General features: G+C 37.0%; 3 protein-coding genes and 1 pseudogene across 4 annotated transcripts; 1 reads left to right on the top strand and 3 right to left on the bottom strand.

Annotated features, from left to right (window-relative positions):
* Positions 1 to 184: 184 nt before the first annotated feature.
* Positions 185 to 3,881, bottom strand: LOC133875576 (chromophore lyase CRL, chloroplastic). 2 transcript variants are annotated; one of them, XM_062313750.1, is made up of 9 exons: positions 3,410 to 3,881; positions 3,237 to 3,286; positions 2,946 to 3,006; positions 2,757 to 2,792; positions 2,398 to 2,448; positions 2,196 to 2,288; positions 1,029 to 1,139; positions 726 to 818; positions 185 to 601 (listed from the first exon to the last, which is right to left on the bottom strand). In XM_062313750.1, exons 1-9 carry the CDS (start codon positions 3,605 to 3,607, stop codon positions 461 to 463), a joined length of 834 nt encoding a protein of 277 aa, XP_062169734.1. In that variant the 5' UTR covers positions 3,608 to 3,881; the 3' UTR covers positions 185 to 460. The 2 variants fall into 2 exon arrangements, with proteins under 2 accessions (XP_062169734.1, XP_062169735.1); XM_062313751.1 differs by having other exon boundaries at positions 1,035 to 1,139; positions 3,410 to 3,880.
* Positions 3,539 to 6,025, bottom strand: LOC133875577 (uncharacterized protein At4g14100-like; annotated as a pseudogene).
* Positions 6,026 to 15,545: 9,520 nt separating this feature from the next.
* On the bottom strand, positions 15,546 to 18,282 carry LOC133874648 (uncharacterized). Its single transcript, XM_062312523.1, has 4 exons — positions 18,057 to 18,282; positions 17,594 to 17,852; positions 17,050 to 17,244; positions 15,546 to 16,494 (listed from the first exon to the last, which is right to left on the bottom strand). Exons 1-4 carry the CDS (start codon positions 18,146 to 18,148, stop codon positions 16,099 to 16,101), a joined length of 942 nt encoding a protein of 313 aa, XP_062168507.1. The 5' UTR covers positions 18,149 to 18,282; the 3' UTR covers positions 15,546 to 16,098.
* A 1,064-nt stretch (positions 18,283 to 19,346) lies between these two features.
* Positions 19,347 to 23,396, top strand: LOC133876519 (calcium-dependent mitochondrial ATP-magnesium/phosphate carrier protein 2-like). The gene is made up of 4 exons (XM_062314806.1): positions 19,347 to 20,056; positions 21,780 to 22,565; positions 22,694 to 22,784; positions 22,945 to 23,396. Exons 1-4 carry the CDS (start codon positions 19,609 to 19,611, stop codon positions 23,135 to 23,137), a joined length of 1,518 nt encoding a protein of 505 aa, XP_062170790.1. The 5' UTR covers positions 19,347 to 19,608; the 3' UTR covers positions 23,138 to 23,396.
* Positions 23,397 to 27,830: the final 4,434 nt, after the last annotated feature.

Below are 27,830 nucleotides of genomic sequence, written 5' to 3'. Positions count from 1 at the left end.
ACTTTACATTTTCCCATCACGATCCTAATTGCTGAAAAAGTAATTTCCTCTCCGTTTTGAGCACACAAGCAAACAAAAGCCATTGAAGTTTTTGTCCTCAATTGGGAGGTAGAAGATGTTTCCTGGAGAAGGGAGGACGATCCCAACTCAAGCTAGTAAATAAAGCAATACAATAATCCACAGGTTAAGAAATCGTCCATCATACGAAAAGACCACCGCATGCACATACCTGCTATTCAAAGAAACCAAATCTTACATGGATTGATGATCACATTAAACGGATGTATTCCTCAACCAACCCATTATTCAGTCCCACACCATGTTTATTGCCCATCAATTGGTGAATATTCCACGAAACAAAATTGTGAAAGTTTTAAGGTGGTAACTGAATGATTCATTATTTGATAAGAATTTAAGAATGCTAAGAGATTTACATATAATTGCTATATGTGACAAATGATCAGTCTTGCAAAACAAATGAACCCTGTATTCGTTTCTCCACCGATTGCTGAGGAGGGAAATCTAAAGGAGAAACCATGTCATTGAAACTAGAGGCAGGTACAGGCTTGAACTCGTAAGGACCTTCCTTTGCTCCCCAAACCTGTAGCGAGTGAACAAATGCATTCCCATTAAAGGTTTCTGCCTTAATCTCAATCCAAAGTAGTACTTTTAAATATTCATCAAGGTAAATCAATAAATGCAAATTTAAGACTACAAAAACTGACTTGATTTCCATCAATATCATAGCCCCTGTCCCATGAATGTATCTCGTTATTCTTCAAGATTGCAAGCTCCGAAGTACAGTAGGTTGCCCCGTTCTGTCATGAAGAAAGAGACAGAAAAAAAAGAAAAGAAAAAGGAAGAACCTATCATTGAATATTTGTAATTGGACTGATCAATATTGAGGAGAAATAACTTCCCACTCGCAGCTTTTACTGCAGACAGCTGACAAGGGGAGTGTAAGCAGAAAAATAAATAAATAAATAGAAAAAAAAAAAAAACAGAGAAGGCAAATCGGGTCAACAGACCATTACCCATGAATTAGGAAACCCGCCAGGTGGAGTTGAACCTTCATATAAGCAGCGTTTTCCACGCTCACAGCGTTTTAGATATATTGTTGTTAAATGTTCCCCAATGTCCTGCACAAGTAGAGGACATTTGGAGAATGTGAACTCCCAAAAAGTAACAATTTGAAAGCATTCAAATGAATATATGTAGTCTCACACTCAGGCATGAAACCTTACTGACAAGATTAATGCGATTAGTGCAGGACAATACATCAAGAATCCAAGTTATCGAATGTTCCCAAGCTGAAGCATTAGCCTAAAAACAAGCATACCGGTTATTATATGGGCTTGACTAATAGGCTGTACGGCTCTACGCTGTTCTTAGACCTAGGGTAAGTTAGCCCATGCTATCATTCAACTAAGAAGCAGAATATACCATCAGATTCGTCTCACATAAAATAACAGGTTTAGCAAGAACAAATCTAGCGAGGCATGCCACAGAAAAATTATACAACTACTTTTCCAAATAAACTGAAAACTTATGATATCAGAAAACTTCCTTCCAATTCATTCTCGCTTGAAATATTTAAAGAAGGAAAAAGATAGCTAAGCATCCAACACCCTATCTAGGTATATTAAGACATCACCTTATGCTTATCAGCAAACAACATAGCAGCCAGGTAAGTCATGTATGTGATAGTCAATAAGTCAGGAAACATCAGAACCCGTATCTAGTGAGTTACTTCTGAATCCTAGGGGATACTAACTCACCACAATGCCACCACCTGCCAACCTGTGTCTTAAAGAACTGACTCATTGGACGTTTGTAGGGTAACTGGGGTCAAACATCACAGATTGTTACTAACAGTCTTCAATTTTGAGGTCATACCTATCAATTTAAAACATTTTCTGCTCGAAACCCATCCACCCACCTCAATCCATGTTGCACCTCCTTATTAATTTATAAAACTTGTTCCGGGACCTCTTTTAAGACTTCGTTGTTGTGCACCACATGTACATAGGCTTTGCCACTCCTTCAAATTACAATTTTCTATACCAGAACTTTTAAACTGCAAATTCAAGCAAAAGATAACATACAAAGTCTACAAAGTCATATGCAGAAATATTTTTCATATTATATGGATCTAAGTAACTAAGACCATGATTTTGATGTGACGAAAGGCTTACCCCAAGAACTTCTTCAGGCAGTGGGCGCTGGTCCTTTGGGCGATCACAGAAGTTCTTGTACTCCTCCACGTCTCTAATGGCATATGAACTTACCTGCCCATTGAGCAAAGTTAAAAATATTGGAGAGTTACCCAAATCCCAAAAAATGCAAAGGAAAATTATGCTCTTCAAAACTAAACTGGAAAACAGAGTATATGCCAACCTCAACATCACATTTCAACTCTTTAGGACAGGGCTTGACCATGTAGAATCTCTGCAATCAGTAAAGGTTAGAATTTAGAATTTATCAATTTAAAAATGTTTCTTGAAGAAAATAACAAGGCTTGGGCCATAAGGTTCCAATCTGGAGAAAGAATACAGGCAAATTCAACCTGAACTGAGAACTCTATTTACAGGAACGTCATTGAAGTTGAACTTTCATGAAAGCGCGCGCAAACAAAAGAAAAAAAGAAAAGAAAAAAGAATGAAGGAGACAATGCCCGAGGAAACCATTTCTTTCACTTAAGATTCATGCATAACAAATGCAGCAAGTTTGAAAGCTGATAGGGTACACTAGCATACCTGCCGAAAGGGCTTCTGAGGAGTCCTCCAGAATGCCTAACAACAGAAATAACACCATCATAAAGCTATTTTATGGCACAAAGCAATTGACAGTATATATATAAAGTCTAAAGATAATGAACAGAAAGCCATTGAAAGCTTCTAATTTTTTTCTTCGATAAGCAAATAGGCAGCGAGTTATATACTCACTTGTTCAAAATATAAAACCTTTGAGCCATCTACTATCTCTGCTGCTGGGCACGTAAGCATTCTGCAGATTGCCAGAGACAAAAGACAAAAGGTAATCCACTAGAACAAAAAGGGTCCTTTGAATGTTTTAGAAAGAACCCATGCCTAGAGATGCTTGATTGGTTATCGATAAGAAGCTCAGCAATGGGTTTGATGGAAAAATCTGATAGCTTGAGAAAGTTTGTGGTTACTGTGCAACAAAATAGGAACATGAATTATAATAGGATAGGAGGCCTACGGCTACGGTAGTACCTGAAATTGAAGTAATTGTCAGGAGCTCTGGATGCTTGCTCCATGGAAAACTATCATAAAATTCAAACACATTACCCCCATTTAACAGATCACAAAAATTGCTGAATGAACAATATGATTGAAAATGGAAGAGATGGGTGGGAGACGAGGAGGGAAATATCAGTAGCGGGTACCTTTTGGCCAGTGAGGGAGTTACCAACGATGCGAGCATGGTCCCAGCGAGTGGTGGACTTGGTGAGCCGCTTGAGCAAAACCGCGCCTCCAATCAGTAGCAGGGTCTTTACCACCAATCCCCGCGCTCGACTTCCCGTACCCATCTCTTTCTTTCTGTTTTTAACTCGTACTCTATTGGTATCACCACCGCCAAGCATCCACTGCCATCTTCATCTTCATCTTGATCTTGTTTTAGGGTTTTTGCAGCTAAAACAAAGCAAAAGAGAGCAGCTTCATTTTAGGAATTCTCCTAATGAATAATTGAGATTCAAAGAATACCAAAAAAGGTAATCCGATCAATCGGGTGGAGGGAGAGAGTTGGGGTTTCACGTTTCGACCTCGTGGCCTTCGTGGGTGTGCGATAAGAGTACAAAAGAGTATCGGAAATCAAGTTTTGGCCGTCGGCTAGTGTTAGAGTTTTCGCTATCGCTTTGTCACGTAACCTCCATTTATTAGGAAAAGATAAATGCTGTACATCTCAATTTTTTTTTTAAAAAAGTTAATTTTTAAACGATACGTCACAATCTCAAAAATGACAAAACCCATGAAATTCTAACACATTATTTGGGAACAAAATTTGAGATGTTTAACATTCTCCTACTACAAATAAAAATATAGGGTTTGACAACCTAACAAAGAGCTCCAAATTAACCTCATCAGTGATAGTAAACAGAAATTAAAAAAAAATGCATCAAATAAATGACGTGACCTTATATATTCTTGGTAAAAACTAAGAAAAGTAGTTGTCAGTTAACGCGGTTTGATAAGGGGTACCACCTATGGTGCAGCATAAAGGTGTAATAAGGGCCACAAACCTAAAAATGTCCAATAATCTAATCCGTAGCCCAACAAAGAAACAAATGTAATAATATACCCAATGATAAATTTTGAAGCTTTAGGCTAAAAGTTTAAGTGGGTTATAAATTTTTATATTTAAATTTTTCTAACATCTCATTTTCAATTGACATTATCTATCTAAATAAGATTTTATCAATTTTAGTTTTCAAAAACTTCTTTATGTAGAAGTAATTGTAACAAATATTATTAATAAAATTATGTAAATGATATATGCATTTGGAAAAGAATTTTAGTCTGTTTATATAATACAGTATGTCAATTCAAGTATTTTATTCTATTTGTAAAACCCTTTTTTTAAAAAAAAAAATTAAAAAATTAAAACTTTTGATTTTTAAAATAAATCTAACCCATCAAATAAATATCATATTTGATAAAATTTTCAAAATTAAGACAAATTTTTTTTTTTTTGCAAACTATTATCGCCTGATGATTTTAATTTCTTAAAACTAAAGAATTTTTCCATAGTTGGGTTATTAATTACATATCGTTGGCTAACTTTTTACTATCATTAGGGTCTTACTATCATAGTAGGGTTATTAATTACACACCACAAAAAAATTATTCAACACGTCAAGAAAAGAAAAGAAGCTTAGACAGGATTAGGATATATGCTATTTTATGATATCAGACTAACAGTTTTCTAAATGTCTCAAATTGGGATTACATTAATACACAATTTACACTGTACTGATATCCGGCCCTCTCATGAAGCTTCCATGAGAAGCACCACCAGCCACGGGTTCAAGCAGAGGGCTCATCCTCTCTTCTTCCTCACCAGCGGCAGCACTAAAACAGTAAAGAGGGGCTTGCCACTCGGCATCCTCAAGCACTGCTCCCACCTCAAATGTCATGACATGACCACTGTATCCTGCACTCCATAATATTGGAAACGAATTTCTCACAAAATCATAATCAATGTTAACCAGGACCCAATATTGAAATTACCCTATTATATTGAAAAGAATAAGATCATGTTTGATTGATTGAGATTGAAATGATGACTTTAGGCAATATATATACACAGAGATGTGGTGTGTGATTTAAGGGTATGAATACTGTACGGTTGTACCTGTGTAGAAGACCCAGTGAACAGGTCTTTTAGAGAGGACATCCTTGTAGTACCAGATGAAGTCGACCTTTCTCCCACACGTTGCAGAGGAAACCATTAGCGTGGCGCTGGCCGAGGTAGGTTGCGCCTTGGAGCCAGTTGGGGCGGAGAATTCCCACAGGGAAATGCATAACCCTGCACTCCTGGTTGGAATCCCGAGTGTAGATGAAGGAGGTGCCATTGTCCCACTCCAAGTCGAAAGTCAGCTTCCCCAGCTGGTTCTGGATTATGTTGAAGTTGCGGCCCTTGGGCCAGTCGTACCAAAGGTCCACCACTTGGAGGGTGCCGCTGTTGTTCATGAACACCACTGAGTGGAATTGGTGAGGCCACGCAGCCGGAGTTGGGTCTCTAGATTTTGATTCTGATGTCCAAGGAAAGAAGACAAGAATGAGGAGAGAGAAGGATATTGGGTTGATTGCAGAAGCCATTGTTTTTTGCTCTGAACTCTGAAGACATGATAGGATGTGTCAGAGAGGCACAAGGAAAGTTGAGGACTGGGAGGTCCGGAGGAATTTAATCCACAAACTTTTATATCTGATTTTCACAATTGAGAATGCCGAAATTACACTTTGACCCTCACTTGATAGTTTTAAGCTAATGTACTGCTGCTTTGCTCGACTTGATAGGAAGAAGGCAACCCATTGATAAAATTCATGGATATGTCCGACCATACGTGCTCGGGGATGGGCAGGGGCTGCAGTAAACCAGCGGGTTTGGTATTGGCAGCCTTGTGACGTTGGCATGTATTCGTAATTTTTTATGAAGTTGTAGAGTTAATGTGGTATTTTGTTTACCAAAATATATTAATAATAAATAACCACTCGCGATAGGACGAATCCTTGTAAGATATCGGGACATCCTGATAAAAGATGTAAAAGAACTAGAGGTTGATTTCGCTGTTCTAATAACATTGTTTGTTCTATTGTTTCCTTTACATGTTATGGCTTTACTATTAAAATGAAAAAGGTTGTGAGATGTTGGGTTTCTTTTACAGGCAAACTGTTTTTCGCAAAATAACCAGATAAGGATACTGCAGAAACAGCTAACCACTACAGAGGAGAAATCGATGGTAATGATATGAAGTCAACCAAAATTTAGTATTGCATGGGGATGTTTATTATAGTAGGTGTATGTGTCATTTGTTTCTTGGATTTTAGGCAGGAATCATTAAGTCATGTTAACAGATTTATAATTATAATCAAATATGTTCTTTTGTCTGATGATGTTGTATAGTTAAAAAAAAGTATTGAGTTGATAATATTCAATATATGAAATTCTTTCTTTTTTCTTCAGGCAAACAATACCTCAAGCATATTTCGTGCACCTGTAGAGATTTAGTTTCTTTAATTGTCTTAAAGTAACTGACTATGAAACCAAAATAAGAGCTCAGAAACTTGCTAACTTTATTGTCTTGTATTTATTTAGAAAAGGGAAAAAGATATCATTTTAAGAGAAACTTGAAAATTAATTGTATAGCAATTTGCAATCTAATTTGTTTTTATAATACTTCAAATTGAGTACATTGGTTTTGTTTAAACCAGACCAGCAGATAATGCAGATTGAACAAATCACTGTAGTAAAACTATTGTGTCTCAATAACATGATTCTGTCTGAGGCATATTTTGGAGAGGCGGCCTACAACCACAAAGATGGTGGTTCTGCCGTAGGAAGAAGGCAACCCATCGATAAAATCCATGGATATGTCCGACCACACGTGCTTGGGGATGGGCAGGGGCTGCAGTAAACCAGCGGGTTTGGTATTGGCAGCCTTGTGATGTTGGCATGTATTCGCAATTTTTTATGACGTTGCGGAGTTGATGTGGTTTTTTGTTTACTAAAATATATCAATAATAAATAATCACTCGCAATAGGACGAATCCTTGTAGGATAAGGCTATAGAGAGGGTGTCGAACCTCAAGGACTGCAGGGGTATTGCTATCAAGTTTGTAAAGAGTAAAAATAACTAAAGAAAAGATTGTTGAATTTGTAATTAACTAAAGTGCATACAATAAACGTAAAAGAGAATTGAAATATAAGAGAGAGAGAGAGAGAGAGAGAGAGAGTAGAGTATTGACTTCACCGCTATCCGCACATCAATGGTTAATCATATTTAATTAGAGAAATTCATTTTATGCATGCTATAAATAAACAAGAAGTTACCATATTAAAGAATAAGTATAATCCATCTTTAGTTGGCACGGACCAACCACCTAACCACTAAGATGCGGTACGACCCGTCTTCCATAGGCATGGATTAGCTACGTCTTTAATAGGATACATACAATCAATTGAGAAGTATAACCCATCTTCGGTTGGTACGAATCGTCTACCTAAATTATACTAAACTAGGATGTAGTACGATTCGTCTTCCCTAGGCATAGCCTATATAATCCTCTTAATCATATGTCAATTAAACCCGTTGTATAATCATCATTCTCATAATCACAGAAAATAAGAATGATTTGAGTTCAATAAAGGTAAAAATCTTTATAAGATAAGAGAAGAATTTTACCAATATTAATTATGAATTGAAGAACAATTGCATTAAAAGATGAAGAACAATATCAAATTGTAGTAATTCTCATAATTATACAATCAACATGCATAAACTAAAATTCTCTAAATTAAAATACAATCCAACCATTATGCTTGGATAGGGCTACATCAATACCCTACAAAGGTTTTTAGCCGCTCATAACGCTGCTACAATGGTCTCCTGCCATGATTACTTCTCTTCAACTCTTAAAGCCTTCAAGAAGTTTTCTCTGAATTTGCTCTAGGTAGCAGTGTGTTTTTCTTCAATGTTTAGAGATCTATTTTTACAGATTAGGAGAGGCCTAGAAGCTCTTGGAATTTCATAAAAATCGTCTCTTGAGTCTTCTTGTCCAAGTAGGAGATTGAAACTTCAACCAAGTAGGAAAAAGATTCCAAATTCGTGCAGAATTGCGGTCTTTTATTGCGGGGCGATTTTGGCATAGTAAACGTCCGAATTTGAGAAAATATATTTCTGACATATTTTCAATCTAAGAGGAATACTAGACATCCAAACATTTTTTTTTTCTTCCATAATTTGGTTATAACCTGATGTGTCACAATCCTATGAGATCTTAATCATATGCGATCTTAATCCTATGAAATCTTAATCCTATGAGATCTTAATCATATGAGATCTTAATCCTTTGAGATCTTAATGTGCCACAATTTCATTGGATTGTGACACATCAGGTTGGAACCAAATTCTAGATAAAAAATGTTGGGATGTCAAGCATTTCTCTTATGCTTATAATTCCTTTATTATGGCTTCTTCTTTTTTTATTAATTTACTTTTTTATTTATTTGACGAGCTTATAGTGTTTTTTAATGGTATGAAATGATTGGAGGTACAAAAAGTTGTGTATAATGATTGGTGTTATGAAAAGTAGCGTGGAATCACTCCCATTTCCTATAACCCAGAAGTGCTCGAATTCCATTCTCATTTATTCACAAACTCCTAAATCCAACTCAGGGCTTCGGCTGAGGCGATGAACATGTCCCCTGACGCTGTCGAACAGTCTCCCAACCCCTTCGCTAACGACGACGCGCCACCACCTGTGCCTGCGCCAGCGACCGCTCCGCCGTACCAGGACCGTCGCTACTCCTGGCTTCCACGCTGCTCGCCCTCGCCTTTCAAGCGGTTCGGGCGGCGGAGCCCCTGCCGCGGCTATGGACCGAATTATCTCGGTGGATATGAGCATGGGATGGAGAGAATACCTGGATTTACTGATGAAAAGTCTCATGGCTGGTTTATGAATCGTTCAGCAGGCACATATCAAAATGGACTTTCTGGTATGTATGTTTTTGGTTTTGCATTTCCCCCCTTTTCCGATCTCTCTCGCTTCTTTCTTTGCATTGTGTTCTCCGATTGTTCTTTTTTGTTTCTTGTTTCGTATTTTTTACAATTTTCCTACGTGTGTTGTGATCTTCTTTCCAAAATCAGATTGGAGGTCAAAGCCTAGAACATTACAAGTAAAATTAAATAGCTATCTAACTTTGATTAAATGATTTATTATTATAAATATTTTACTTTTATACTTTTATGTCTGTAGGCAAGACTCAGATGAATGAGCAATCATCAAGAAGTCATTTTGTTTTCACGCTACGAATATTTGGTGTTCATGAGGTACAAACATTTACTTGCTTCTTGTAACCTCCACTAGAATGTTTTAGATCCTCTCTTCTTTTTCTCAGATTTTGTATTATTGAAACTTATTTTTCTTAATTTCTATCTATGTACTAGAGCACTAAACAACAAGTACAAGGAGTTTTGAATCTTATTGATCTTGCTGGGAGTGGGCGTCTTCTAAGAGTGGAGCAACTGGGGACCGAATGAAAGAAACTCAAGCATTTTAGCCAAACTAATCTGATCTCTTTATCTTTTTTATGTTTTTCATTAAGTAGTTTCAAAAATCAAACATTTCTCTTTTGCAATTGCAACATGCCATTAATAAAAGTTTATCATCCCTGAGTGATGTTATACTTGCATTAGCAAAGAAGGAAGGCCACATACCCTTTAGGAACTCAAAGCTTACTTGTCTTATTCAGGTAAGTTATTTAGAGATTTACGAAGATTATCTAGATTCAATTTTTAGGGTCTTCTTTAATTTCCTAGCTTTACTATGGATGACCTGGAGTGTCTCATTTTATAGAAGAAATTCACCCATCATCATTGAAAATGGTGAAGTAGAAAAATAAAAAAGCCTATGCCATTTAGTGTTGCCTCTATTTACAAAATAGATTTCACTTCTTTCAAGATATGGTGACATTTCTGTCTTCATTATCACATTTAGAGTCACTGAATGGGAATCACTAGTTGGTTTTATGATTCAAGTCCAGGTTGTAGGTTGAGATGAAAGTTGGAATTTAATTACTCACCTGATTTAGCAATTTCCCTGCGCAAAAGATTTTAGAAACCAATATAATCTGTCTTGAAAAGATGAACTCCAAACTTTGTTTTAATGAAACTCTTTTGGACCCAATTAATATAGGTGGATAGATTTTGGTTGAGAAAATATGTTGAAACAAAAAAAGTAGAAGCAAAGGAACATAGTATGATTCCTCAGTACTCTTTTCTTGATACTCTTCTTGTTGGATATGATCAACTGAGATGTTCTAATCTTTTAAAATCATTGGTTAACCGGCCTTTGTTTAGGTGGGGAGTCAAAGACACTTATGTTTGTAAACATCTCTCCTAATCCTTCCTCAGTGGGTGAGTCACTTTGCTTACTCCGTTTCATAGCCTAGGTAAAGGCTTGTGAGATTGGCAGCGTCAAACCAACACGCGACCTTCAGATTCACTCAGCTGATCTTTTGACCGATCTTTGATAATATTCACGCGGCTGATCTTTTTTACTTATAAAAAAAAAAATGTTGTATAGTTAAAAAAAATGTATTGAATTGATAATATTCAATATATGAAATTCTTTCTTTTTTTCTTTAGGCAAACAATAGCTCAAGCATATTTCGTGCACCTGTAGAGATTTAGTTTCTTTAATTGTCTTAAAGTAATTGGCTATGAAACCAAAATAAGAGCTCAGAAACTTGCTAACTTTACTGTCTTGCATTTATTTAGAAAAGGGGAAAAAAATATCATTTTAAGAGAAACTTGAAAATTAATTGTATAGCAATTTGCAATCTAATTTGTTTTTATAATACTTCAAATTGAGTATATTGGTTTTGTTTAAACCAGACCAGCAAATGATGCAGATTGAACAAATCACTGTAGTAAAACTATTGTGTCCCAATAACATGATTCTGTCTGAGATATATTTTGGAGAGGCGGCCTACAACCACAAAGATGGTTGTTCTGCCGTAGGAAGAAGGCAACCCATCGATAAAATCCATGGATATGTCCGACCACACGTGCTCTAGGATGGGCAGGGGCTACAGTAAACCAACGGGTTTGGTATTGGCAGCCTTGTGACGTTGGCATGTATTCGCAATTTTTTGTGAAGTTGCGGAGTTGATGTGGTCTTTTGTTTACCAAAATATATCAATAATAAATAACCACTCGCAATAGGACGAATCCTTGTAGGATATCGGGACATCCTGATAAAAGATGTAAAAGAACTAGAGGTCGATTTCGCTGTTCTAATACATTGTTTGTTCTATTGTTTCCTTTACATATTATGGCTTTACTATTAAAATGAAAAAGGTTGTGAGATGTTGGGTTTTTTTTACAGGCAAACTGTTTTTCGCAAAATAACCAGATAAGGATACTGCAGAAACAGTTAGCCACTACAGAGGAGAAATAGATGGTAATGATATGAAGTCAAGCAAAATTTATTATTGCATGGGGATGTTTATTATAGTAGGTGTATGTGCCATTTGTTTCTTGGATTTTAGGCAGGAATCATTAAGTCATGTTAACAGATTTATAATTGTAATCAAATATGCTATTTTGTCTGATGATGTTGTACAGTTAAAAAAAAGTATTGAGTTGATAATATTCAATATATGAAATTCTTTCTTTTTTCTTCAGGCAAACATTAGCTCAAGCATATTTCGTGCACCTGTAGAGATTTAGTTTCTTTAATTGTCTTAAAGTAACTGACTATGAAACCAAAATAAGATCTCAGAAACTTGCTAACTTTACTGTCTTGCATTTATTTGGAAAAAGGGAAAAAAAAAATATCATTTTAAGAGAAACTTGAAAATTAATTGTATAGCAATTTGCAATCTAATTTGTTTTTATAATACTTCAAATTGAGTATATTGGTTTTGTTTAAACCAGACCAGCAAATGATGCAGATTGAACAAATCACTGTAGTAAAACTATTGTGTCCCAATAACATGATTCTGTCTGAGGCATATTTTGGAGAGGCGGCCAACAACCACAAAGATGGTTGTTCTGCCGTAGGAAGAAGGCAACCCATCGATAAAATCCATGAATATGTCCGACCACACGTGCTCTAGGATGGGCAGGGGCTACAGTAAACCAACGGGTTTGGTATTGGCAGCCTTGTGACGTTGGCATGTATTCGCAATTTTTTGTGAAGTTGCGGAGTTGATGTGGTATTTTGTTTACCAAAATATATCAATAATAAATAACCACTCGCAATAGGACGAATCCTTGTAGGATATCAGGACATCCTGATAAAAGATGTAAAAGAACTAGAGGTTGATTTCGCTGTTCTAATAACATTGTTTGTTCTATTGTTTCCTTTACATATTATGGCTTTACTATTAAAATGAAAAAGGTTGTGAGATGTTGGGTTTCTTTTACAGGCAAACTGTTTTTCGCAAAATAACCAGATAAGGATACTGCAGAAACAGTTAGCCACTACAGAGGAGAAATTGATGGTAATGATATGAAGTCAAGCAAAATTTAGTATTGCATGGGGATGTTTATTATAGTAGGTGTATGTGCCATTTGTTTCTTGGATTTTAGGCAGGAATCATTAAGTCATGTTAACAGATTTATAATTATAATCAAATATGCTCTTTTGTCTGATGATGTTGTATAGTTAAAAAAAAGTATTGAGTTGATAATATTCAATATATGAAATTCTTTCTTTTTTCTTCAGGCAAACATTAGCTCAAGCATATTTCGTGCACCTGTAGAGATTTAGTTTCTTTAATTGTCTTAAAGTAACTGACTATGAAACCAAAATAAGATCTCCGAAACTTGCTAACTTTACTGTCTTGCATTTATTTGGAAAAGGGAAAAAAAATATCATTTTAAGAGAAACTTGAAAATTAATTGTATAGCAATTTGCAATCTAATTTGTTTTTATAATACTTCAAATTGAGTATATTGGTTTTGTTTAAACCAGACCAGCAAATGATGCAGATTGAACAAATCACTGTAGTAAAACTATTGTGTCCCAATAACATGATTCTGTCTGAGGCATATTTTGGAGAGGCGGCCTACAACTACAAAGATGGTTGTTCTGCCGTAGGAAGAAGGCAACCCATCGATAAAATCCATGGATATGTCCGACCACACGTGCTCTAGGATGGGCAGGGGCTACAGTAAACCAACGGGTTTGGTATTGGCAGCCTTGTGACGTTGGCATGTGTTCGCAATTTTTTGTGAAGTTGCGGAGTTGATGTGGTCTTTTGTTTACCAAAATATATCAATAATAAATAACCACTCGCAATAGGACGAATCCTTGTTGGATATCGGGACATCCTGATAAAAGATGTAAAAGAACTAGAGGTTGATTTCACTGTTCTAATAACATTGTTTGTTCTATTGTTTCCTTTACATATTATGGCTTTACTATTAAAATGAAAAAGGTTGTGAGATGTTGGGTTTCTTTTACAGGCAAACTGTTTTTCGCAAAATAACCAGATAAGGATACTGCAGAAACAGTTAACCACTACAGAGGAGAAATAGATGGTAATGATATGAAGTCAAGCAAAATTTAGTATTGCATGGGAATGTTTATTATAGTAGGTGTATGTGCCATTTGTTTATTGGATTTTAGGCAGGAATCATTAAGTCATGTTAACAGATTTATAATTATAATCAAATATGCTCTTTTGTCTGATGATGTTGTATAGTTAAAAAAAATGTATTGAATTGATAATATTCAATATATGAAATTCTTTCTTTTTTTCTTTAGGCAAACAATAGCTCAAGCATATTTCGTGCACCTGTAGAGATTTAGTTTCTTTAATTGTCTTAAAGTAATTGGCTATGAAACCAAAATACGAGCTCAGAAACTTGCTAACTTTACTGTCTTGCATTTATTTAGAAAAGGGAAAAAAAATATCATTTTAAGAGAAACTTGAAAATTAATTGTATAGCAATCTGCAATCTAATTTGTTGTAGGGATAATTGTACCGTTGGTCCCTGTGGTATACCATAATTATTTTTCACTCCCTATGGTTTAAAAAGTTCATGGGAGGTCCTTGTGATATGCAATAATTACAAATCGATCCCTGGCGTCAAATTCTGTTAAAATTTTTAACAGATTCCGTCAAATGCCACGTGTCGTCATCTTATTGGTGGCACGTGGCGCTGACATGTCCAATCTTAATAAAATAATATAAATTTATTAAAAAATAAATAAAAATACTTAATTTTTTTTTTAAAAAAAAAATTCAAAAAAAAAAAAACAAAAAAAAAAAAGAAAAATCAAAAATGGGGAAAGGGGGTGGCCGCGCGCCACCCCCAGAGGCCGCCTGGGGTGGCGCGCGGCCACCCCCCGCCACTGGGGGTGGCCGTGCACCACACGTGTCGCCATCTAATTGGCGACACGTGGCGCTGACGTGGCATTTGACGGAATCTGTTAAAAATTTTAATAGAATTTGACGCTAGGGATCGATTTGTAATTATTGTATATCACGAGGACCTCCCATGAACTTTTTAAACCATAGGGAGTGAAAAATAATTATGGTATACCACAGGAACCAACGGTGCAATTATCCATTTGTTTTATAATACTTCAAATTGAGTACATTGGTTTTGTTTAAACCAGACCAGCAAATAATGCAGATTAAACAAATCACTGGAGTAAAACTGTTGTGTCTCAATAACATGATTCTGTCTGAGGCATATTTTTTCTTCTTCTAACCCACCCACGAGGTGACCTAGTGGTAAGGGCGATTAAGGGACTGTGTGGTGAGGCGCACGGTCTCGGGTTCGATTCCCCCTGGGATAAAACTAGTGATTTAAGTGGAGAGTTGTGGTGGTGGGTAGCTGCGCTAGCTGCCTACATGGGATTAGTCTCACCGAAGGTGGGGACCTGTTAAAAAAAAAAAAATAAATAAATAAAAAAAAAAAAAATTCTTATTTGTAGCATCTTTAAGCTGTCAACACATGGTTTTACAATTCTTAAGCAGCTCTAGTTTGTAGAGATTGAAGTTAAAATTGATTAGAGTATGTTATTTAGTAAATGTTAAAATTGATTAGAGTATGTTATTTAGTAAACTACTATATGACTGCTAGAGATCATAAATTTTTAACCTTTGAGATGTAGCCCTTCAGTAAACTATATGTAGATCTTTTTCTTTTTCGTCTTGTGTCTAGTACATGTTGGCATTGGTTATCATGACTCATGCAACATTTTTTTCCAGTCGGATCATGGTCAATAATGGCTCTTACACTAGTAATTATCATTTTAATTAAAAAAAAAAAATCATGATGAAGCTGCAAATCATAAATTTCCTCTATTAATGTAATTAGTGCAGCAACAACATCCGATATAATGATCTCACTACCAAAAAAAAAAAATGAGTCTTCCTATGAAAAGACAGACATTGCTTAAAATTCAAAAGAATAAAAAAAAATTCCACTATCATTACAGGTACATTTGAATGAGATAATTGAAGACACGAAGTAACCAAGAGGAAGCCACCTCGCAAGATAGCCTTAAATCCCAACCACTTGGGTAAGTTTGTGGCATTGATATGCTCATAGATGTCAATAAACATACTCTGACTTCGGCAGGAGTAACCCAAAAGTGCTTGACATTCCCATTCAGAGATCAAACACATTAGGCTATTCATCATATTCATCTCTATACCAAAAGTGACAGTTCCTGGGTCTATTCATCAACAAATTTCAAGAAATCCTTGAGAAGCAAAACATTTTCTTTAACAGCTTCAAACTCTCTTTTGGCTTTTTGGATATTTACCAGCTCAAGGAGAAAACATAACTGGTTCTCAAACCCTGTAGCAGTCTTCAGCCTAATTCCTTTAGAAGTTTATCTCACGTCTCTCTGCAAAGAATTTCCCTGTTACTGCCTGGTCGGGAAGCAAGGCAAGCCATACTCCAGTATCAGCTCCTTCCTCAGCTGAAATGTTCCCAGCAAAACCTGTCATAGCAGTCTTCACCCAGCCTGGGCAGTAGCAGTTGATATAAATCTTGTGACCTTCTAGCCTGTCAGAGAGTATCTTCGCCATTAGCCTGGTGTAAGCATTAACTGCAAGTTTTGATATTGCGTAGTCAGTAAATGTTTGAGGCCAGCCAGTTGATGTCCAAGTGCCACCTTCTACTTGTTGTAAAAAAGTAGATACAGTCCCATCAACCAGATCCTCTGAGAGTGTGTCAATATTGCTTAGTTGTTGTCTGAGAGTCATGTCTTCAAGTCTCTGTAGGTCTCAACCAAAGAAGAAAAGAATAGATTGATATCTCTTTCAGTCGGGCAAAGTGGCAAACCATGAGTAGATTGATATGGAGCTTGGACATTTTGACCCTACTTAAGATACAGCACCCCCATTCACCAAATGGTACATGACCTTTGAAAGTCTTTTACCAAAAGAAAAAAAAAAAAGGATTGGAGGAGTTCAACAGAATATATACATTGTCAAAGAATAAGCTAAGAAAACTCAGAAACTTCAGTGCCAGAATCATTCGGGTAAAAAATGATATGAAGGAAGAAGAAAGAAAAAGTTTTTGGCACAGAATTAGGCAGTAACTATGGGTGTATGAGAGTGCAAGGATTCTTACACTCGCAGCCTGTTTCATCTGCTACCAATTAGACAGCTAATATCAACCACATGGCACAACAAGCATCTACATTGAGTTGTAAGCTGTCCGATTTGAAAGATAGAACATGCATCTCTTTACAGGAACAATAAGCAAGCACAGTTTAGCCGAGATTGAGAAAAACTGATAGTAAGGACAAAAAGAATTTCTTTACTTACGTTCCGTCTGCCATTTAATCTCCCTAGTCGTGAGCTCACATTAACAATTCGACCACTGGCAGTAGAAGGTTTCATCAATGGGATCATAGCTTGAATCATATTTTTAGTGCCAAAATAATTGGTCGCAACAACCTTCTGGGCATATTCGACAGAATTATCAGACCCGAGATTGAAATTAACACCAGCATTATTTACCTGCAAAATATCTTTTTGCATTATAGAGGCTACTATGTAAAATGTATACATATTGATAATTACATCATATTAGCTACCATAGGGAAATTGAAAAAAGAAAGAAAGCAAGAAAGAAATTGAACCATATACTACTGGGTCTTTTAAAATTTTGTTTCTGTACAATATCCATGCAGAGCATTCTACATGTTTAAACCAAAAGTGCAATTAAATCTAAGGCCCCTTTCCGTTTGCCAAAGCTAAAGCAAACTTAAGACATTTTACAAAGAATTGCAAGATAAGATCGGAGCATCTGGTCCTAAAGTCTAAACATATCCGTAACGCAGCAACAGATATGGCATTGGAAGCTTACCAGAATATCTAAACCCCCATAGTTTTGTTGTAGCCACTCAGAAAATTGTTTAATAGATGAAGGATCCAAGACATCGAGTTGATGGAAGAGAACATTGAGAGCGCCTTCCTGTAAGACCCTGGTTGCTTCAAGGCCAACATTACTGTCCCTTGATGTCAGTATGACTGTCAATCCATGTACTGCAAGCTGTCTTGAGATCTCAAATCCAATTCCTCTATTACCACCGGTCACCACCGCAATGGTTTCTGAGGACCACCACCTATAAATACACCCAAAGGGAGATGCTTTACTTGCACAGGGATGGGGAAGATGTAAAGCAAATAATATTACAAAGAAAATGTTCGTGGGTTTGCGGATAGCACTGAACGACTGCAATTTGTACAAGAAATTGGACAATATCCAAAAGCAAAAGCATCCAGAAGGATTGAAAAGAGATTGGTGGATAAAATGTGAAAAACCAAACCTCTGGTGATCCGAATAGGGAATGGTCCTGAGAAGGGAAATCTCTTGCAGCCTCTTTTCTCTTCTCTCCTTTGCACGTTCTTTGCTCCCCATTTCTTCTATCCCTCTGGAAGATCGAAATTGAAAATACAAAATCAGGGATAAAGACAGGCAAGAGCTCTCAGCCGCACGACAACTGCAAGGGAGTTTCAGCTCCTCTATCAGATGCTTCGCGGTTGCAAAGGTCTAAGCGGGTCCCAACGCATTCCTCGTTGACGGGCCGGGTCACTATGAGTTTAGGGGGCAGAATACGGATGCAAATGAAATTATTATTAATATTTGTATGTCCGTATTCGCGCAATGTAATTATTATTTTTAAATATTCTTGTTCTTACTAATATATTTTTTTAATAAAATTTTCTTTTCATACATCATTATTTAGCTTTATGTACCATCTATTTATAGTTAGTCAAGAGAAAAAATATTAAAAAATCGTTCTCTATTTGCATATGAAGTAACGTCATTTAGTAAATTTAATTATATATATATATATATATATATATATATGCACTAAATATTATATATAAATAGTAACTACATTTTCATACACTAATATTAAAATTATAATCCACGTCTGCTTCCGCAAATAATATTTTTTTTAAAAAGCAGATTCTACATTTTGGTTGGGCGGATCTTCTACATTTTGGTTGCACATAGAGTCGGACCAATTGCCAAAGCCCATGCCTTCACTGCGCACTCCATTTCATTTCCGAAGTCAATAAATGAGGTAGGAGCATTTAGAAGGACGTGGAAGACAAACGACAATGGGTAAAGTGGCAGTCTGATTGACAATGATGGATGGGTTAATGGTTAATCAATTACTGCTCCGCTAGAGTATAATTTCTTCGGGCAGAGAAAGAAATATCTTTACCAAATCAATTGTTAAAATTAGGTTGTATTGTGTGTCTGGCAAAAGAAATATACTTGTAACTTATGAAGTTTTTATGATCATCATGGGAAAAAAAAAATTAAATGTTGTCAATTATGAATCGCAAAGAAAATCACGTCAAAATTTTTGAGAAGATAAGAAGACGTTTTTAGCATTACTCGTACAGATAATAGGTGGGGGAACTTGTAAAAAGGAGGAAGGTAGGTAAGGAGGGAGGTAAGGGGCAGCAGACAAAGGAGGAATATCCGAGATCCCATTCGGCTTGAACCACGTTTTGTCATGGAGGTCCAAAAAAGAGTAAAATAAATAAGAGAAATAGAACAGGATTTGATCGAGATAAAGACACGTAGAAAATCCAAAGTACAAACGGTGTTGAGTTTTCCGACCTGCGTCTGACGTTGAGGTCCCCCATTCTGCCACCATCCCCCTCCTCCATCCTCATAATAAGTTGCACGTGCCACAAATTCCATTACGCCAAAAAGATCTTTCTTCCTATTTCCTTGTGTTGTCCGGAACTGAAATAGAAAGCAGGCCACCGCTCCCGGCCATAATAAGTTTAAGGTTTAATAACAAAAGGGGGCAAATTTACACCCTCCTCGCTCCTCGGCCTTCTCTTCAAGGGGACATGTCCGGGGCCGTAGAGCACGTGGGGTTTCCGAAGATGGACGCGAAAGTCAGTAGTGGCGACACCCACAACAATCCCGTGAAGAAACCCGGAGGAGGACCCGTATCCATGGATCACGTCCTCCTCGCATTGGAGGAGACCATGGACGAAAGGGATCTCAGAATCCGAAGCCTCTTCAACTTCTTCGACGCTGCCAATCAGGGATACCTGGACTATGCGCAGATCGAGGCTGGACTGTCCGCGCTCCACGTACCCGCCCACTACAAGTATGCCAAGGATCTCTTCAAGGTCTGCGATGCCGACAGGGACGGCAGGGTTGATTACCCCGAGTTCCGTCGCTACATGGATGATAAGGAGCTCGACCTCTATCGAATCTTTCAGGCCATCGATGTCGAACACAATGGCTGCATTCATCCCGAGGAGCTCTGGGATGCGCTTGTTCAGGCTGGTACTCTTATTCAATTTCTCTACTCTTTTTTTTTTTTTTTTTTTTTTTTTCACCTTTTTCGTATATAATTAGAGCTAGCTTGTTTCTTCTTAGCCCGCAATTCCACTAATTTTTTTTCATATTTGCCTTTACATACTTAAAAACAAAATAGAGGAAGAAAGGATGTGTAGTTGGGGCGAGGATGTTAAGATTGACGGATGGCAATAACTTACTCTCACTGGAAGGAAAATGAAAAATATGTAATTGGCAAGGTTATGGTCATTAAAAATGTAATGCACAGGATGACCTTGAATAGGACTTGCTTGGTAAAAAGAACTTTTGAATTGAGGATGACAAAATGTCTGCCTTCAGTGTTCCCCTGTTATCCGTGGTGGTGTATATTGTTTTTTTTTGTTTTTTTTTTTTTGGATGAATCAAAGCTTTTATAACCAAACACAAAACAAATACACCTCCAGAAAAAGGAGAAGACCCACAAAACACCTTATATCAAACAGCCAAAACAAGCACCAAACTGAGTCAAACTACATCAAGGCTACAACATCCATAAATCCGAAAGCTGCCTATCAAGAGGAGATCTCTTAAATTTTCGGGTCAACACCTTAGTCCTAACATCCCATTTGATCTGAGCAATCAAGGCTTCCTCTGTCAAGGGGGAATTTCCAAAACAAAGCTCATTTCTCAACTTCCAAATGTGGTAAACAGCTGCAGCCAAACTAAGCTTGCAAAGAGTGGTGTGCAGCCCCTTACCCTTAAGACTACAAGCCCACAACACAATATCATCCCAGCTAACAATAGGACTAGGACTTAAGCAATCCGCCATAAGGTTTCTCCAAATATGACGGCTGAAACCACATTGGAAAAAAAATGATCAATCGATTCTTGCACATGAAAACAGAACCTACATAAGGTATGCCCTATAAATCCCCAGCCACACATTTTCTCCTTAGTTGCAATGGCCTGTCTAAAAACCAGCCACAATACGAAAGCATGCCGGGGAATAGCCATGGGATGCCAAACAACCTTCCACCAAGGGACCACAAGAAACTTAGGTCTAAGAAAATGCCATGTTTCTCCACAAGAGTAAACACCACTCTTGGACTTCCAAATAGCAACATCCGCTTCTCCAATTTTAACATCCGGAAGTCTAACCTGAATAGCCACCAGATCATTTGATCTAGCAGGGGGCCAATTCCAGGAACCTTCATGTAGAACAATGGAGACACAAGCATTCAGACTAAGGCCAGAATCATAGACAGCCTGAAAACCATAAATGTCAATCAGTCTACCATCCGGGTGCCATGCATCAAACCAAAGAGAAATATTATGGCCCGATCCCACTTTGAAACTCAACAACTTCTTGGCAACTTCTCTGAGATGCATAAGTTTTTCCAGCTCCAAGAACAACTCTTAGGAACTGGAATTTGCCAAAAACTTCTTGTATATATGTTTTGTAGTCCCGGGATACCAAGCTTTCGCATTTGCATGTTCTTGTACTTTCATCATGCGTTGTCTGAGCTCTCTTTATATGCTTTCCGTATGCCATATGTGATTAGGTTCTCTCTTTCAAACTTTCGTTGAAGGCATCAAAATTTGTAGCCGTGCTATTAGTATGATTTCTCATTCAATTCTTTTTCATGGTTACAGTGGCTGCTTTCCCTGGTCCTTGATTTCTAATTTACCAATTTGTTTCATCTTATAAGCCTTGGCAGTTTCTGTTCTGCAGGGATAGAGATTGATGATGAAGAACTTGCCCGCTTTGTGGAGCACATTGATAAGGACAATAGTGGAATCATAACTTTTGAAGAATGGAGAGATTTTCTTCTGCTCTATCCGCATGAAGTTACTATTGAGAATATTTATCATCACTGGGAAAGGGTATGCCTTGTAGATATTGGAGAACAGGCTGTCATTCCTGAGGGCATCAGTAAGCATGTTCATAGAAGCAAATATTTTATTGCAGGTGGAATAGCAGGAGCCGCTTCTCGTACTGCAACTGCTCCTCTTGATCGCCTGAAGGTGGTGTTGCAAGTCCAGACAACTCGTGCTTGTATTGTTCCAGCTATAAAGAAGATATGGAAGGAGGATGGCTTCTTGGGGTTTTTCCGAGGTAATGGGTTGAATGTTGTGAAAGTAGCCCCTGAAAGTGCCATCAAGTTTTATGCTTATGAAATGTTAAAGAGCATCATTGGAGATGGTGCTGGTGTAGACAAGGGTGATATTGGTGCTGCTGGAAGACTTCTTGCTGGTGGTATGGCAGGTGCAATTGCACAATTTGCTATCTATCCCCTGGATCTCGTCAAAACTCGCTTGCAGACTTGTGCATGTGAAGGTGGGAAGGTTCCAAAGCTGGGGAAACTGACAAAAGATATATGGGTTCAAGAGAGGCCTCGGGCCTTCTATAAAGGTCTTGTACCATCTGTTTTGGGGATCATCCCTTATGCTGGCATTGACCTTGCTGCATATGAGACATTGAAAGAAATGTCAAAGACGTATATTCTTCATGATGGTGGTATGATCTCCTGTCTGTTCATTTATCTGGTTTCACTTTTTTCATTTTCTTCCCTTTTAGCTTTTAATTTCTTTAACTTATAGATGTTTAGAGGAAATTGCTTTCTAAAAACTTTTACTGTCCTATAGAACCCGGTGCCCTCGTGCAACTGGGTTGTGGGACAATTTCAGGAGCACTTGGAGCAACATGTGTTTATCCATTGCAGGTTATCCGAACGAGGTATGCTATTTATGATTAGAAGTAATTCTTCTTTCTTGCGTACATATGATTTTATTTTATTTTCTTTTTTCTTTTTTTGGTTCCTTCGGTTCATCTGAACAAGTGTTGCTGTATCTTAATCCATACTCCATGTCCAGCTGAGTTTATTATTGCTTTTCAGAATGCAAGTTCAACGTTCTAATGATGCTGCTGCTTATAAGGGGATGTCTGATGTATTTTGGAGAACCCTTCAGCATGAAGGTTACAGAGGTTTCTACAAAGGACTCTTTCCGAATCTCCTCAAAGTTGTGCCAGCAGCAAGCATTACCTATTTGGTTTATGAAACTATGAAGAAGAGTCTAGATCTTGGTTAGGGAGTGCTGCAGTTATGCCGAAATGATAATTAAGCTGATTCCAGGGTAGTAAATGGTGACGATAAAAAGAATAAGATTACTGATCAAGTAGGTTATATCATCCTTTTATTGATATATGGTATTCCCATCAGCGTACGGGGGACATGATTTGGTGATCAGAAAGTTTTTTCCCCACGCTTATCTGAACTAATTGTTGAGAAACATTTTGATGTCTGACTGCGAGGTGAGAGAGAATATATCCAATTCCTCTTTCTTTTTATATGCATTTTTTTTTACTTTATTTCAAGAGGCAAATACAAATGATCTGAGTTTTCTGTTTGCTTATCTTCTATATTTAAGTTATGCATAAATTTCAAATTTATTTTCATTGTAGACTTTACAAGTTGCAGAATTATCTTCTATCCACTAAATTGCCTGTTGGTTACTGGCATTTAAACTGAGATCGGAAGTGATGAGTAGACAGACCTTTTACCGTGAGTGAAACATATATGGGAATATCATCCTATGTGTATTGCAATTATGGGAAGAATAGATTCGATCATGCCTTCCACCACTTGTGGTTGGGCTGTAAGGAGTTGTTTGGTGGACTATATTCTGATTATTCTCATCATATCTAGCGTCAAGCTTCTTTTGTCGTCTGTTGAATGATTGAATGGAGATTGATTAATTCCATCGGTTCCTTTAAATTCCTTTGAACTACGCCCCAAAGCTCTTGAATTTTTCAAGTCAAGGTTTGAAGCATTTCTGTTTTTAGGACATGAAATTTTCAACCTAAATGCTAGCATGTCTACCTCCATATGCTGCGTTGCTTCTATTCAACTGCCTTCGAATGATCTGTGTCCGCATTCAATCAAGGGTATGTTTATGAATAATAATTTATTGAAAGGAAATGGCACCAAGTCTTTGTACACGAAAAGTATACAATAGTCAATAGATGTACCTATGGATACATTTATAGAAATTCTAAATACAAACACGTGCATTGAGATGCACCAGCAGCTGTGTGGACTAAACTAAAACAAAAACCTCATAATTAACTACTCATGATTGTTTATGTTAGCACCTCAATTGCTCAAGAAGCAACTGTTTGTTTGATTGATTTCATAAAATCTTTTTTCCCTAGCTCACAATTGATTTGTTGGCTCTGACACTGCAGCTTTGCCCTGCTAATTAAGTAGAGTACTTGACCAGTTAAGGAAGCCCTTAAAAAGTTGGAAACATAATTTGAACTAGAAATTTTGGATTGACCCTTTTATATAAGAGAACCATAAGTCATGTGGGACTTAGGGAATTTGGGAGAAGAACTAGGGAAGGGGAAAAAGAGAAGGGATTGAGTTACACTTATCCAAAGAGAAGGAGAATTTGGTTGAATTTTACCACCGAGAAGAAGAGAGAAAGGGAATTTGGTGAAGTTACACCACCACCACGACAGAAGAGGATGCACACTCAAATTTGTCTTCATGAAGTACAATAGTTCACTTAAATAGACTCAAACTACCTCAAATAAAATTTGTTTAATCCATCAAATTTGTCTTCATTGAAGTACAATAGTTCACTTAAATAGACTCAAACTACCTCAAATAAAATTTGTTTAATCCATCAAATTTGTCTTCATTGAAGTACAATAGTTCACTTAAATAGACTCAAACTACCTCAAATAAAATTTGTTTAATCCATCAAATTTGTCTTCATTGAAGTGCAATAGTTCACATAAATAGTTTAGGCCAAACCTATTATTGAATTACAAAATAACAAACTTTTGAAAACTAAATACTAGTAACCAATAGAACTAAAATAAAAGTACATGACCCAATAAACTTGTCTTGTCCCGTATCAATAACAAGTCATTAACTTCCTGTTGGAGTTTGAACCTTTGAATTACTAATTAAAGAGCAGGAATAAACTGCATATCATCGAATGAACACAAGCGTAAATAGTAATTTGTACACTGAAGATGCCAGGCCGGGCATAGGTGAAGTACTACGTACCGGCAGTAGAGACGCAATTCCGCTAGTGAAATAACAAACCTGGAAGAAAGGCTTTGCCTTCCCTTTGCCTGTATGACTTGCCTTTTTTTCTCCCTCAGATCCCATAAGAAGAGGAAGAGGGTGCCGCTATCCACGAATGAAGAGAACTGTACATGTCTTCATCACCATCATCATCATCATTATCATCATCATCATCATCTTCTTCTTCTTCATCTTCTCCTCCTTCTTTCTTCTTCTTTTTCTGCTTCCACCACATTATAGGAGCCAAAGAACTGACAGTGCTCTGAGGACTTGACAGTTGGTATTTTTCTGATAACCTACCTCTGCTAAGAGTCTTAGGTTGCAACATTAGGAATTATAAAATTAAAAAAAGAAAAAGAAAAAAGAAAAAGAAAGAAAGAGAACATATTAGCAGATTTAAAATGGTCCCCTAAGCATTATTCTCTTATGGGATTTGATTCTTGTACAATACCAATACAACAACTGTATAACAACCCCTCACATGAGGGTGGGCCCCAGTATGTGGGACCCACTCTCATGTGAGAGATTGTTGTACAGTTGTTGTATTGGTATCGTAAATCTAACATTTTCCTTCTCTTATTAGGTAATTAAGTGCTTATCTTCCGCTAAAGAATATTAGTATTCCTCTTCTTTACAAAATTTCATTATTAATACTCTATTGAAAAAGAGAGAGCGTGCCTAGTCATTCCATGCAGATAAAAAGCAGGTGGACCGTGGATGGCTCCTCCAAATGATAAACAGTTGAAAAGTTAGTTAAAGCAGTTATAACAACAAAAATGGATTTGCACTTTCTCTTTAACAGGGTACAATCACTTTGCACCGTCCACTTCTTAAATTACCCCTGCCCCTGCATAGATGCTACATGCTCCTTACAATCTGAGCCCAAAGGCACTAAAATCCATTTAAGTGGGAGAGCTAAATGTGGAAAGGCTCTACATCGTCTACGATGACTAGAGAATAGTCCAAACTTTTAAGAAGACCTAAGATAAGCCATAAGTATTGATTAGCAGATTGTGGATCTACTTTAACCTCTTTGAGATTATTATTTGATTTTGTCTTCTTTTCCGCCCCAAAGCTTCTTTTCCCATGCGCATGCACCTCTTTCGTGAAATCATTTATGGTCTGTTTGGTTGTTAAATTTTTTGAATAAGAATAATATTATGAAACTGTTAATGAATTTCGAGGCAAAAAAAATTTGTTTGGATGTTGAATAGAATTCAGATTCTTTTTGAATTTGTGTTTGGGTGTTGAATTTTTTAGATTGGAAACAAATATTTTTTAATGGTAAGAAGTGATTGAAAATGATTGGATTATATGAAAAATTGTGTATAATGATTGGTGTTATGAAAATTAATGTTGATAATGATTGAAATAATCATGGCATTTGAATAAGGGAATTTGAAAATTAGAATATTTAAATCCAGGTTTTTATTCGGGTTGGATGTGGGTTTCCGGGTTTTATTCAAAAACCCGATTAGAATATTAAATAATATTCAAACCAAACAAACCTTTAGCAGTCCGATGCAAGGTGGGTTATCAAGTTGGTAATTGTTAGGTGGCTTTGAGCCTCTCTCAACCTCAAAAATTAGCTCATGAGGCAAGGCTTTTTTTCACACTTATAAACTGACCACCAACCCCTTTCACAACCGATGTGGGATAACCCAAACAATCTCCCCCTCACACATCGGGCCTTGGGTTGGAGCAGAAATAATTCGTTTCTTCCGCGGACTGTTGGGCCTGAGACTTGTTGGTAAACCTGGGCTTTGATACCAATATTGGATGGTCTTGGGTCTCTCTCAACCCTAAATGCTAGCTCATGAGGTGAGACTTTCTCTCACGCTTATAAACTGACCACCAACCCCTTCTACAACCAATGTGGGATAACCCCAATAGTTATTGCTGATGAAGATTTTTGTATGATTGGTCTGAATGACGGTCAGACACCTGCAAAACAAGAGGAAGACGAAGACACTCGGAGACTCAGAGTGATGCCATCCCGCGAGCTGGCTAGTGGGGAGCCTTTCATGTTAAGCTAAATAATTTTAGGGTTAAATACCCTATTAGTACTTGAGTTTTAGGCTTTTTTAAATTTAGTACATGAATTTTCATTTGTTTCATAAGTGGTACCTGAGTTAGAGGTAAAAATCCGTTTAGTACCTCTGTTACATTTTCTGTCCAAATATTAACGGATGTCACGTGTCAACCGCTGAGGTTGACATGTGGCACTAAATAAAAAAAATCGTTAAAAATTAATTAAAAATAAAAAAATTGAAAAAAAAAGAGAGAAAAATTTATGAGTTTTGGCCCACGGCCACCCCAATGGACAAACCCTATAATTTTTTATTTATTTATTTATGGGTTTTGGCCCTTGGGGGTGGTTCGACCTGTGGCTCACCCCAGACCGGCCAATGGGGTGGCTCAACCACCCCTCCTCTTCTTCTTCTTCTTCCCTTTTTTTCAAAATTTATTTATTTATTTTTTTAAATAATTATTATTTTTAAATATTTTTAATTTTTTTTATATAGTGCCATGTGTCAACCTTAACGGTTGATATGTGGCGAGCCGTTAACATTTGGACGGAAAATGTACCCAATGGACAAACCCTATAATTTTTTATTTATTTATTTATGGATTTTGGCCATTGGGGGTGGTTCGACCTGTGGCCCACCCCAGACCGGCCAATG

Source organism: Alnus glutinosa, chromosome 8, assembly GCF_958979055.1.
Source record: "Alnus glutinosa chromosome 8, dhAlnGlut1.1, whole genome shotgun sequence".
Lineage (NCBI taxonomy): Eukaryota > Viridiplantae > Streptophyta > Magnoliopsida > Fagales > Betulaceae > Alnus > Alnus glutinosa.
This window is presented reverse-complemented; position numbering and strand designations above follow the sequence as displayed.

What these genes read in the sequence shown, in the direction of transcription:
- LOC133876519 (XM_062314806.1), top strand. Translation starts at nt 19,609, where the DNA reads ATGTCCGGGGCCGTAGAGCACGTGGGGTTTCCGAAGATGGACGCGAAA. An exon ending in GTATATTCTTCATGATGGTG is followed by an intron (nt 22,566 to 22,693) that starts GTATGATCTCCT and finishes ACTGTCCTATAG; the next exon opens with AACCCGGTGCCCTCGTGCAA. An exon ending in TTGCAGGTTATCCGAACGAG is followed by an intron (nt 22,785 to 22,944) that starts GTATGCTATTTA and finishes ATTGCTTTTCAG; the next exon opens with AATGCAAGTTCAACGTTCTA.
- LOC133874648 (XM_062312523.1), bottom strand. Translation starts at nt 18,148, where the DNA reads ATGGGGAGCAAAGAACGTGCAAAGGAGAGAAGAGAAAAGAGGCTGCAA. An exon ending in CCCTATTCGGATCACCAGAG is followed by an intron (nt 17,853 to 18,056) that starts GTTTGGTTTTTC and finishes GTGTATTTATAG; the next exon opens with GTGGTGGTCCTCAGAAACCA. An exon ending in GATTAAATGGCAGACGGAAC is followed by an intron (nt 16,495 to 17,049) that starts GTAAGTAAAGAA and finishes TGAGACCTACAG; the next exon opens with AGACTTGAAGACATGACTCT.
- LOC133875576 (XM_062313750.1), bottom strand. Translation starts at nt 3,607, where the DNA reads ATGCTTGGCGGTGGTGATACCAATAGAGTACGAGTTAAAAACAGAAAG. An exon ending in GACAATTACTTCAATTTCAG is followed by an intron (nt 3,007 to 3,236) that starts GTACTACCGTAG and finishes GGCAATCTGCAG; the next exon opens with AATGCTTACGTGCCCAGCAG. An exon ending in AGGTTTTATATTTTGAACAA is followed by an intron (nt 2,793 to 2,945) that starts GTGAGTATATAA and finishes TTCTGTTGTTAG; the next exon opens with GCATTCTGGAGGACTCCTCA.